Raw genomic sequence first — 12436 nt, forward strand, 5'->3', positions numbered from 1 at the left:
AATTCATTAGGTCACCTGAACTAAATCGGGTGTCAACCGTAAGAACGGTGGTTGCATAGCATGGTCAAAGACAGGACCTTGTGCCAGACCGACAAATTATAAGGGTGAGCTTTACTATTGCTCCTACCAAGGATAGTAATTGCGTCCGACACGTTATAGACCATAATCAAAAGCATGTCACGAGACATTGCCTTAACAGTTGCTTGTTCAACGCTTTCCTTTACAACCGGACGGTAGTTTGCCGAAAGGTAATATACGGAACAAGTAAACTGGACGTGTTGCTTTCCAAATACAAGGTTAGCAAGTGGGTGACACAAAACCGCAAGTTTTGAGCTAAAATTTTCAAATCTGAAACCCATCAAACCCACAAAAATATTTTGCAAACACCGGTAAAGGGTTATTCCGGAAAACTTATCTAGGGTAAAAACTAGATTTAATTTTCAAAAGATCAAATGTTTTCATAAAGATCCAATTTCCTTAATGGATCTAAATTTTTATAGTCATGTGGGACTGTAAACCATATCGTTACTACCATTGTTTATACCGCCGTATAGAAATCACTGATGTACAAAGTGTGAAGAATAAAAAAGTGATTCTAGTATTTCAAGACAATATTGCTTGAGGACAAGCAACGCTCAAGTGTGGGAATATTTGATAATGCTAAAAACGAACATATATTTCATAGCATTATTCCTCAAGAAAGACAAGCTTTTAGTTGCAATTGTTCTATTTACAAGTGATATTCGTTTAAATAATAAAAGATGAAGACAAAAGACAGATTCGACGATTTGAAGACGCAAACGACCAAAAAGCTCAAAAGAACAAAAGACAATCAAAAAGGTTCCAATTATTGATAAGAAACGTCTCGAAATCACAAGAGTACAAGATTCAAAACGCAAAGTACAAGATATTAAATTGTACGCGAGGACGTTCGAAAATCCGGAACCGGGACTAGAGTCAACTCTTAACGCTCGACGCAACGGACTAAAAATTACAAGTTAACTATGTATATAAATATAATATAATATATAATTAATTATATTAATTATATATATATTATATATATATATTTAAAACCGTCGGCAGCAGGAAACTCCAAGGGTGTGAAATGAAAATACCTCTCCGCGACTCGCGGAGTTTGAAGGGCTTTTTGCCGCGAGTCGCGGAGCCCCAAATTTCACTTCTGGCTATAAATCAACCCGAATTCTGATCAAAATATCATCATTTTTTTTCTTCTCTTCATACGAAGTAATATATATTTATATTTATAATTTATATTTTAATTATAATTCTAATAATAAGGGTATGTTAGCGAATGTTGTAAGGGTGTAAGTCGAAATTCTGTCCGTGTAACGCTACGCTATTTTTAATCATTGTAAGTTATGTTCAACCTTTTTATATTAATGTCTCGTAGCTAAGTTATTATTATGCTTATTTAAAACGAAGTAATCATGATGTTGGGCTAATTACTAAAATTGGGTAATTGGGCTTTGTACCATAATTGGGGTTTGGACAAAAGAACGACACTTGTGGAAACTAGGCTATGGGCTATTAATGGGCTTTATATTTGTTTAACTAAATGAAAGTTTGTTAATGTTAATATAAAGATTTACAATTGGGCGTCCCTATAATTTACCATATACACTCGATCGGACACGATGGGCGGGGTATTTATATGTACGAATAATCGTTCATTTAACCGGACACGGGAATGGATTAATAGCCACTAGAATAATTAAAACAGGGGTGAAATTACATTCAAGGGTAATTGGTGTAATTGTTAACAAAGTAGTAAAACCTTGGTTTACACGCAGTCGATAACCTGGTGTATTCATTAAACAAAGTATTAAAACCTTGTTACAATTCGAATCCCCAATTAGTTGGAATATTTATCTTCGGGTATAATAATAATTTGACAAGGACACTTGCAATTTATATTTATGACTGATGGACTGTTATGGACAAAAACCAGACGGACATATTGAATAATCCAGGACAAAGGACAATTAACCCATGGGCATAAAACTAAAATCAACACGTCAAACATCATGATTACGGAAGTTTAAATAAGCATAATTCTTTTATATCATATTTTATTTCCTTTATTTTATATTTAATTGCACTTCTAATTATCGCACTTTTATTTATTGTTATTTTATATTTAATCGCACTTTTAATTATCGTACTTTTTAATTATCGCAATTTAATTTTATCGCATTTTTATTATTCGCAATTTCATTATCGTTATTTACTTTACGCTTTAATTTAAAGTCTTGTATTTATTTTATATTTTACATTAGGTTTTAACTGCGACTAAAGTTTTAAAATCGACAAACCGGTCATTAAACGGTAAAAAACCCCCCTTTATAATAATAATATTACTTATATATATATTTGTACTTTTATAAAAGTAAACTAATATAGCGTTGAGCTTTGCTTAAAGATCTCCCTGTGGAACGAACCGGACTTACTAAAAACTACACTACTGTACGATTAGGTACACTGCCTATAAGTGTTGTAGCAAGGTTTAAGTATATCCATTCTATAAATAAATAAATATCTTGTGTAAAATTGTATCGTATTTAATAGTATTTTCTGCGTAAAATATAAGCTATTTTATATACACCTCGCACTTCATCAACAAGTCATCGGGAAAGACTTCCCTTCAATCTCTATACAAATTCCAGACACATATGTTGTGACGGGTGTGATCTTACCATCGGCTACTTCTACACTAACCGTCTTGGGTAACACAGTAACTGGTAAATTCAACTTAACACAGAAATCTAGGGACATAAAACACCTATTGGCACCACAATCAAACAATACGCGAGCATATATTGAGTTGATTAGAAACATACCGGTGATCACTTCGTCAGTTACCACAACATTTTCAACCGACATCTGAAAAGCTCTAGCCTCTGCTGTTGGAGGGTTCTTCCTATTCTGCCCACTCGAGGTAGTTAACCCTCCGGCTAATGCTAAACGTGCCCCTGACCCTGCCCCAGAACTACCACTCTTCGACGGACAACTAATTGCACGATGCCCTGGTTTGTGACAACTCCAACACACACTATTCGGATACGGACATGCTGGAGACTCATGCCCAACAACACCACACTTTAAACATCTTCTTGTAGCCTCAGAACATTGACCACTATGAGAAGATCAACACGTGTGACACCAATTCCCTTTACCTGATTCAGACCCAGAACTACTCTGACCACTTTTACCCTTCGATTTAAACCCACTAGACTTCTTGGATTTAGATCCTGATTGACCAGATACTTGCCCACTTTGTTGTAGCACATTACCAAACATTCTGTTTCTGGCGGCCTGAACATCACTTTCTACCATCTTAGCCATCACCACCGCTTGAGACAACGACGTAGCCGTTCTAACGAAAGTTCGGTACTCTGGCAAAATGATATTAACAAAATGCTGTATACGAGACGCTTCGTCTGGCACCCACTGTTGTACAAACCTCGGTTTATCCATATACTTCTCTACTACCTCGTCTATCGTCATTTGAGGTGTCATCTTCATTTCAAGAAACTCAGTCTTGATTCGGTTCATATCAAACGGATTACAATACTGTTCACACACCTTCCCATGAAACTACTCCCAAGTGATCATACTCACTTGTTCTTTCGGTATACTGGAAATCAAGGAATCCCACCAAATCATAGCCCTACCTTTCAACAGTCGACTAGCATATGTTACTTTCAGCTCAGGTTCACACTGACACGCTTCAAATACCCTTTCAATTTCTCGCAACCAATTGAGAGTTACAGTTGGATCAGTACTTCCAAAAAACTCAGAGGGTTTGCAATCACGGAAGTTCTTATAAGTACATCTTTTGGGTGGTTGCATGTAAGGTTGATGAAACATTTGTATTTGGTATGGGTTCATCATCATGGTATTTTGGTAAGTAAAAGTGTTTTGCGATGGCATATAGTATTGGTTAGGTATTTGATTCTGATACTGGTTCTGGTGCGCATTAGGTATCGTTTAGGATTGCGCGGTTGGGAATCCAGGTGGTGTATCATCATTTCCAGAATGCCTCGCTAATTCAAGCTCATTAATTTTGTCTTCAGCCTCTTTTAGCTTGCTTTCTAGCTGAAGAATGTAACTATTCTGATCATCATCAGACTCAACACCCTCTTCTGGTGCTCTGAATGTTCCGGGGTTGGATGGGCCAGTTGTGTTTCTATCAACCATACCTGTGCTACAAAACAGCTTACACAAAGCTTAGTGGATATTAGTTAGTTCAAGCACAACTAACACACACATATATCATATTTTCACTTAGCCCCCCACTCCCACTGACATGTTTGACTTGCCTCAGGGTTTGGGAACGAAATACGCGCACGTACTTGCTGCCAAACCATGCTCTGATACCAACTTGTAACACAGGCCATTTTTTTTTTAAAAAAACACACACACACACAGCGGAAGACTTTATTAACAAACACAATATAATTCACGTCATTACATTAATTCGTGTAATTACGTTTAAGTTTACACAACGGTGTTACGTTATTACAAAACATTATTTATACAAAAGTCCACATCAGAGTTGGGTTGTCAAACATGTCTTCTGCAACAGCACCCATCCTGACTAGCAATACCTAAACCTGCAAGGGGAGAATATGTGGGGGATTAGCGCACCGCTAAGTGAATGGAACATATCTAACAGATATAGCTTAAGCCACACACAAGCTATATATTAACAACAACACTTGCTAACTACCAACTAGCATACAATAAGACAATACGAGGATCGGCGGCTTGTACGAGCACACGACTCTCAGCTGATCGGGCCTGAGTCTACCGATAGTCCCTGCTACTCAATTCACAGTATAGTTATCCAGATGCAGGGGATGCATCATTCACACTATACTCCACAATTAGTAGCCTATGGACCCAACCTCCCTTAGGCACGGTTGACCTCATACGGACTCTAACCTCTCCTAGGCACGGTCTCGAGTCCCCAGTCTTCCTAGGCCCGACTGGTGCCATTCACACAGTGTACACATAATTCACATACAACATCAGGTAAATGATATTATTCTATCATGGCAATTCCTACACTATGCATGGTAAAAGAGTCAACCACAGTAGCATGATATGCTACTTAAACTCTATCCGTAGATAGACCCACTCACCGAATACCAGCAACTAGCTCAGATAGTCTATCACTGAGCGGCTTCCTTATCCTTATCACCTGAACATAAGGCAAATCAAGTTAGTTTCTGTCCGTTAACACAAAACAGCACAGTACAGAAAATCTGTCACAAAAAGAGCCACAAAAAGGTCTACTTAACACTTATGCACCTTCAAAATTTACATCTTGAACACTAAAATACAAACGGGCAGCATAATGGCTAGAAAAAGGCACTTTGGTAAAACATTCTGCCCTGGACACACAGTCGGTCGACTGACACTGACAGTCAGTCGACTGTCGACACAACCGGTCGACTGACCTTTCCATTCGGTCGATTCATTTGGTATTACATAATTGCGCAGAATGTAAATCTCAGTCGGTCGGTTCACTAAACAATCGGTCGGTTGAACCCTCAGTCGGTCGACTGTCGACCGACAGTCGGCCGACTATGTTCATCTTCCTCAGAAACTGAACAAAGGCTACGGACTTCACGATGAAATCCTCAAATCTCGATCTAGAGCTCGTTTTAAACACCAAAATCGACAACAACTTGTTCACTACTTGTTATAGACTCAAAACCCACAACAATATGACCATAACAACACTTAAATCACTTGTTTTGACACAAATTCAAGCTTTTTACAAAACTCACACAAAATCATGAATTTAACAACGAATTGAACACAAAAACACATGTTACTTACCTTGATAGACTCAGTAAACGATAACAAACACGATTCTAACACCAATTTGAGCTCAAGATCAATGTTTAAGGATTAGGGTTTGGTAGATGAGAGGGATGAAGGTACGGTGTTTTAGTGAATTTTCTAGAAATGGGAAGAAAATACAGTACACTAGTCAATTAATTGGGTTTAATTCCCACACTGTGCAACACACGGGTATTTATCAGTTATCAGATATCTTTCGTACCTCGTTAGGCGGCCCTAACGGAGTCCAAATTAAATAAACAAACCTGTTCTGTAACCCTTGTCACAAACTGGTCTTAACCCATTAATAAAATAACACTATTCACATAATTAAAATAAAAGCATATAAAACACATAATAAAACCCTAAGGGCAAAATAGTCCACTTACAACTAGCCCGGGTTTCAGTCAGTTACATTTTTAGATGCCTATAAGGGATATCACCAGATCCCTATGGCAGCACGGGATGAAGATAAAACAGCTTTTCACACGACGGATGGAATTTTTTGTTATGTGAAAATGCCTTTTGGATTGAAGAATGCTAGGGCAACTTTTCAGCGTGTCACTGACATGGTGTTTAGAGACCAAATAAGCAGGAATGTAGAGGCCTATGTAGACAACATTGTTATCAAAAGCAACACGAAAGAAAGAATGATCAGGGATATTATTGAAACTTTTGAGTCATTACGAAAGATTAACATAAAGTTAAATCCCAAAAAATGCACTTTTGGTGTTGAAGAAGGCAAATTTTTGGGTCATGTCATTACGAAAAGAGGAATAAAAGCAAATCCAAAGAAACTTCAAGCAATTGAGGATATGACTTCCCCAAAAACAAATAAAGAAGTGCAAAGTTTAAACGTAAGACTCGCAGCATTAATGAGGTTTTTATCAAGGGCAGCAAAATGTTCATTACCATTCATGAAGGTATTAAAAATTTGTTTAAACAAGAAAGATTTTGTGTGGACGGCGGAAGCCAAAGCAGCCTTCCAGGACATTAAACTAGGGATGAGATCGGTACAGGACATTAAACTAGGGATGAGCCCGTGAATGAAGGTTCATATATTAAAATGATCGATATGGCTAGTTGACAAGGCGGGCAGATACATGTAAGTTGGTTATTCTTTTTTAAACACATTTGCGGCATTCACATATTATTGTAGAAAATAGGAAAAAAAATACTTCGATTCCTTATAAACTCACGCACAATTATCTGTTATTCCAGGTGAATAATATCGGTGGATATCTTCCTGGACGGATCGTGTTTTTCTAGGTACGTCACCGTAAAATTAATGTTCATCTCAATTTACTTGCGTGTTCTTCATACTAGGTGTAAAAGGAAGCACAAATTTGTATTTTTTTTAAAGGGAAAAATAAATGAGTATATACATTAGACCTTAAATATGTACAATTGTTCCCGAGGACTTGAACCGGTAACCTAAGTAAAAAAGGTTAGTTGATCACAGATAAACGATTATGGATGGCTTTCTAAATAAAAGAAGATTTTTTCGCAAATAAAACAATACGTTTACTAATCTTCTATAATTACTATTAAAATCCTATAATGATGATGTCATTATTAGGCTAATTCATTTGATAAAGAAAAATCGAAAAATAAAAGAAAAAATCTAAGCATGGTGGGTGATGTCATTAATCTAAATAATTTTAAATTAAAATTAAATCTTATTAATTATTTATTATTATTATTAAATCATATTAATAATTATTTTAATTATTAAATTAAATAATTTTAAATAATTTTAATTAATTATTTAGAATTGAGTACGAGAAGATATAAAAGGTAGGCAGAAGGAAACCAATTCTAGAGTAAAATGACAACCAATATTATCTATTATGATTGGATGTGGATTGTTTAATATGCATTTTAGGTGTTTCATGAAATGTTCAGCTGACGAGTTTCTTAGTCGGACTCTGTGGTTACACGGGTTATTAAACTAAATGACTTTACCAATATACCTTCACTTAATACTTAAAACATATCATTATTCGTTTAAACAAACCCGTGGTTTCATGGGTCATTTCACTAGTTTTACTTATGTTGGTAACATGTTTAAGATGATTTTCAGGTGAATACGCATCTGACACCTCGTCCGATTTTGCTTACAAAGCATGGAGAGAGTCGTGATAATGTCAGAGGACGAATAGGCGGTGACACTTTTTTGAGATTTGTTGTTTCCCTTGATAAATAAACACAATTACTTAAATTTAACCCATTCACCTCAATAGGTTCATTAAAAAACTACCTTCTTCGCAGTAGTAGCTCACCAGGTCAGTCTTCCTACAATGTTGATGAATAATGAATTTATTATTACAAAGGTTATTGATATTGAGTTTGAGTTGTATTCTAATTCCTTATATATTAGATAATTAGGTGTTAGAATTAGTTTACAATACCAAATATACTCCATATATTGGGGTATAAATACTTGCCTGATGTAATCGTTCTTGTATCAATAAAGTGAATCAAATTATCACACAATCAAATTCTTTATGGTATCAAAAGCAAAAAGATCCCATAACCAAAATTAAACCCAAATTTTCTACCGGTTATACGTACCGATCCCGAAATTTGTCCAACCTAATTCAATACACCAATCCCTAAAATCACGAATTCAAATCGGTTATACATACTGATCATAAAACTCACAAATTTTCATCATCATTCAAACTTGCAATCAAATCATCAAAACCCAACAATTCAAACCCTAAATTGCGAATATGACAGGGAGTGCATTGGAAAGTAGCAATACCACCATAGACATCTCTTCTCCTTATTTCTTGACATCGTCCGACCATCCATGACAAAATTTTGTAGGCGAGAACCTTCTTAAAGATAGCAATTACAGTGATTGGAAAAACGAGATGACGAATGCATTGTTAGCGAAGAACAAAATTGGTTTCATCGATGGAACAATTCCTATGCCACCAGAAGGATCCAAAGACTTAATGAACTGGAGAAGGTGTAATGCAATGGTTAAAGGGTGGCTTGTAAATTCAATGGATAAAGAAATTAAGATGAGTGTGAAATACGCTGTTACAGCACGTGATATCTGGACAGATTTACAAGAACGTTTTGATAAAGAGAATGCACCACGTGCATAAGAGCTACAAAGGTCCATCACCATGATCTACCAAAACAATCAAACGATATCCTCTTATTACACAAAATTAAGATCGGTGTGGGATGAAATCGCATCAGTTAGCCCAATCCCAACCTGCACTTGCAACACCTGTACATGTGAATTATCAAAAGCCATAGGAAAGATGCGTGATAAAGAGAGGCTTTATGATTTCCTTATGGGATTAAACAATGAATACAATGGAATCCGATCACAAATCCTTAATAGTGATCCACTACCCTCCGTTGTAGCTGCTTTTCACTTAGTAAATCAAGATGAGCAGCAACGTCAAGTTGGAGCTATACGAAGCACCACTGTGGACGCATCAGCCTTCCAGACACATACAAAGAGCGCTCAAAAGAGCACAAGAAAATTCAATACAAACACTTACAGGAAGGAGGATCGTGAAACAGAAGAAAAGTCTTGCACTTACTGTCAAAAGAATGGACATACAGTGGATGGTTGCTTTGAAATTGTCGGGTATCCTGAATAGTGGACGAAGAAATCTTCAAGTTTTAAGTCGAGTAAACCAAGAAGTTTCAAAGCTGCAATAGTTCCAGAGGAAAAGCAGAACTCAATTTTAACCAGAGAGGACTATGAAAAGCTGATGCAGTTGTTGAGAATATCACAAACGAAGGAATCTTCAACTTCAGCCAACATGACAGGTACAATTAATCCAAAGAATACATGGATTATTGATTCAGGTACAAGTGAGCACATAACTCATCGGTCAGACTGTTTGGAATGTACGAACACGCAGGAGAAATTCTTACCCGTGACTATACCAGATGGAAGTTCCGTACCTGTAAAAGGAGTTGGTAATATCTAATTACACGGAGGGTGTAATTTGAAACATGTATTAAACGTGCCAAGTTTCACATGTAATTTATTATATGTTAGTAAACTAACTCATGATTTGAGATGTGCACTTACGTTTATACCTGATAAATGTTTCATACAGGACTTACGTTCGAGGAACCTGATTGAGATGAGTGAGCAACGTGATGGATTGTACTACTTGAAGCCATTCAAATGGATGACTTTGGCTATGGCTGCTTTTAAACAACAAGAAATTTGGCATCGACTTTTGGGACATGCTTCGGATAGTGTTCTTAAGAAACTGAAACATCTAGGTAGTTTTGACTTACATAACCACTTTTGCGATTCATGTATTCGAGCTAAACAAATTCGCTTACCTTTTCCACTTAGCTTCTCTAAAACCATTGCTTGTTTCGATTTAATACATATAGATATTTGGGTAAATATCAACATGCTTCGTTAAATGTGCTCATTATTTTCTATCTATTGTTGATGATCATAGTAGGGGTGTTTGGGTTTATTTAATGCGTGCAAAATCTGAGGTTGGACATTTAATCACCACGTTTTATAACATGGTAAAAGCTCAATTTAACAAATGCATAAAAAGAATAAGGCGGACAATGGAACAGAGTTTCAATCTAACTACATGTTGGATTTTTATAAAGAAAATGGGTTATTTTTAAAACATCGTGTCCCTACACACCGCAACAAAATGGTGTGGTGGAACGAAAACATAGACACTTGTTGGAGATGAGTCGGGCCCTTAGGTTTGAAGCTTCATTACCAATAGAGTTTTGGGGGATTGTGTTCTCACGGCGGCTTACATTATAAAGAAGCTTCCTAGTCGAGCGTTAGATCACAAGACACCCCACGAGATACTTCTTAGGAAATTACCAACCTACGATCACTTGAAGGTCTTTGGATGTTTGGCGTATGTACATGATACTTTTTATAAACAAAACAAGTTCGGTGAAAAGGGGAGACCTTGCGTTTTCTTGAGTTATCCAATGGGGCAAAAGGGATACAAGTTATTTGATATAAAAAGTGAGAAGAAGTGTGTTAGTATGAATGTCACTTTTGTTGAGGATAAGTTTCCTTTCGATGTCAAGTATGAAGGTCATAAAACCTTAGAGAAGGAACACTTGTATGAGTTTTTACCTCAAATACAAAGCATGTGTGATGATCATATTGTGAACAGTGAGGAGCATCAAAGTAATGAAAGTGAAAACATAATTGATGTTGCACCACCACAAAGTGGAGAGCCTAATGATCAAAGTGGAGTTCAAACATCATCAATTAATGATCATATGGGAACTACAACAGATGAGCATGTGAATATTAATATGCGTGGTGAGAATCTACGAATGAGCACACGGACAAAAACAAAACCAAAACATCTTTCTGAATACATCACAAAATTGCCACCATCACTCGAGCATGATCATCCCATTCCCAACTCAGATTCTTCCACGTCCAACACTGCCATGGTATATCCTCTTTCTCACTATGTTGCTTATGATAAATTTTCAAAATCTCATCGTTCTTTCTTAGCGGCCATCACATCCCATGATGAGCCAAAACTTTTAAGCAGGCTGCGCATAAATCTGAATGGAGAGAAGCTATGCTCAAAGAAATAAAGGCCCTAGAAGAAAATAAAATGTGGGTCATTACCGAGTTACCGTAGGGGAAGAAACCTATTGATTCAAAATGGGTTTATAAAATCAAATACAAACCAAATGGAGAAATTGAGAGATACAAGGCTCGTTTGGTTGCGAAAGAATACACTCAAATTGAGGGATAGATTTTCATGAGACGTTCGCGTCGGTAGCAAAATTAGTTACTGTACGATGCGCGTTGGAAGTAGTGACAAAGAGAGATTGGCATATACATCAAATGGATGTAAATAATGCTTTCTTACAAGGAGATCTTGATGAAGAAATCTACATGAAGTTACCTCCAGGATATGTAAAATTAAATGAGAATAGAGTTTGTAAATTGCAAAAATCTATATATGGTCTACGACAAGCTTAAAGAAATTGGTATCACAAGTTAACCAAGGTGTTGATTGCTATCGGTTTTAATCAGTCCAAGGCGGATCACTCAATGTTTGTTTTACGACAAGGAGAAACTCGTCTCATCGCATTGATTTATGTTGATGATATACTCCTTATGGGAAAAGACCTTAAAAGAATTAAAGAAATCAAAGTTCATCTTCATAATAATTTTTCTATAAAAGACTTGGGGTCATTGAATTATTTTCTTGGAATCGAAGTTTCTCAGTCAAAAGAAGGAATTGTCATAAGTCAACGTAAGTATACCTTAGACATTCTGGAAGATAGTGGTGTACAAGGATGCTGAGCTAGTAATTTTCCCATGGAACAGAATTTACGATTACAACAAGACGAGTCACAAAAGGAAGTCGACGCTTCTCAATATCGAAGGTTAGTGGGTCGTTTATTATATCTCACTGTTATTAGACCTGACATAGCGTACTCGGTTAATCAACTAAGTCAATTTTAAGTAACCCTCGTGAGAATCACATGAATGTTGTGGTTTGAGTGTTACGTTATTTAAAGTCTACGCCGGGTCAAGGTTATTTTTTTCCTT

The 12436-nt window shown here is 36.5% G+C and overlaps 1 protein-coding gene across 7 annotated transcripts; it reads left to right on the forward strand.

Annotated features, from left to right (window-relative positions):
• Positions 1–8031: 8031 nt before the first annotated feature.
• Positions 8032–12157, forward strand: LOC139841562 (uncharacterized). Of its 7 annotated transcripts, none has more exons than XM_071831772.1 (3): positions 8032–8159; positions 8707–9675; positions 9972–12157. In XM_071831772.1, exon 3 carries the CDS (start codon positions 10837–10839, stop codon positions 11464–11466), a length of 630 nt encoding a protein of 209 aa, XP_071687873.1. In that variant the 5' UTR covers positions 8032–8159; positions 8707–9675; positions 9972–10836; the 3' UTR covers positions 11467–12157. The 7 variants fall into 7 exon arrangements, 6 of the variants coding, with proteins under 6 accessions (XP_071687873.1, XP_071687876.1, XP_071687877.1 ...); XR_011757408.1 differs by lacking the exon at positions 8032–8159 and having other exon boundaries at positions 8401–9675; positions 9972–10143; positions 11028–12157; XM_071831775.1 differs by lacking the exon at positions 8032–8159 and adding an exon at positions 9771–9891 and having other exon boundaries at positions 8401–9675.
• The last annotated feature ends 279 nt before the right edge of the window (positions 12158–12436 follow it).

The sequence above is a fragment of the Rutidosis leptorrhynchoides genome, chromosome 4 (assembly GCF_046630445.1).
Source record: "Rutidosis leptorrhynchoides isolate AG116_Rl617_1_P2 chromosome 4, CSIRO_AGI_Rlap_v1, whole genome shotgun sequence".
Taxonomy (NCBI): domain Eukaryota; kingdom Viridiplantae; phylum Streptophyta; class Magnoliopsida; order Asterales; family Asteraceae; genus Rutidosis; species Rutidosis leptorrhynchoides.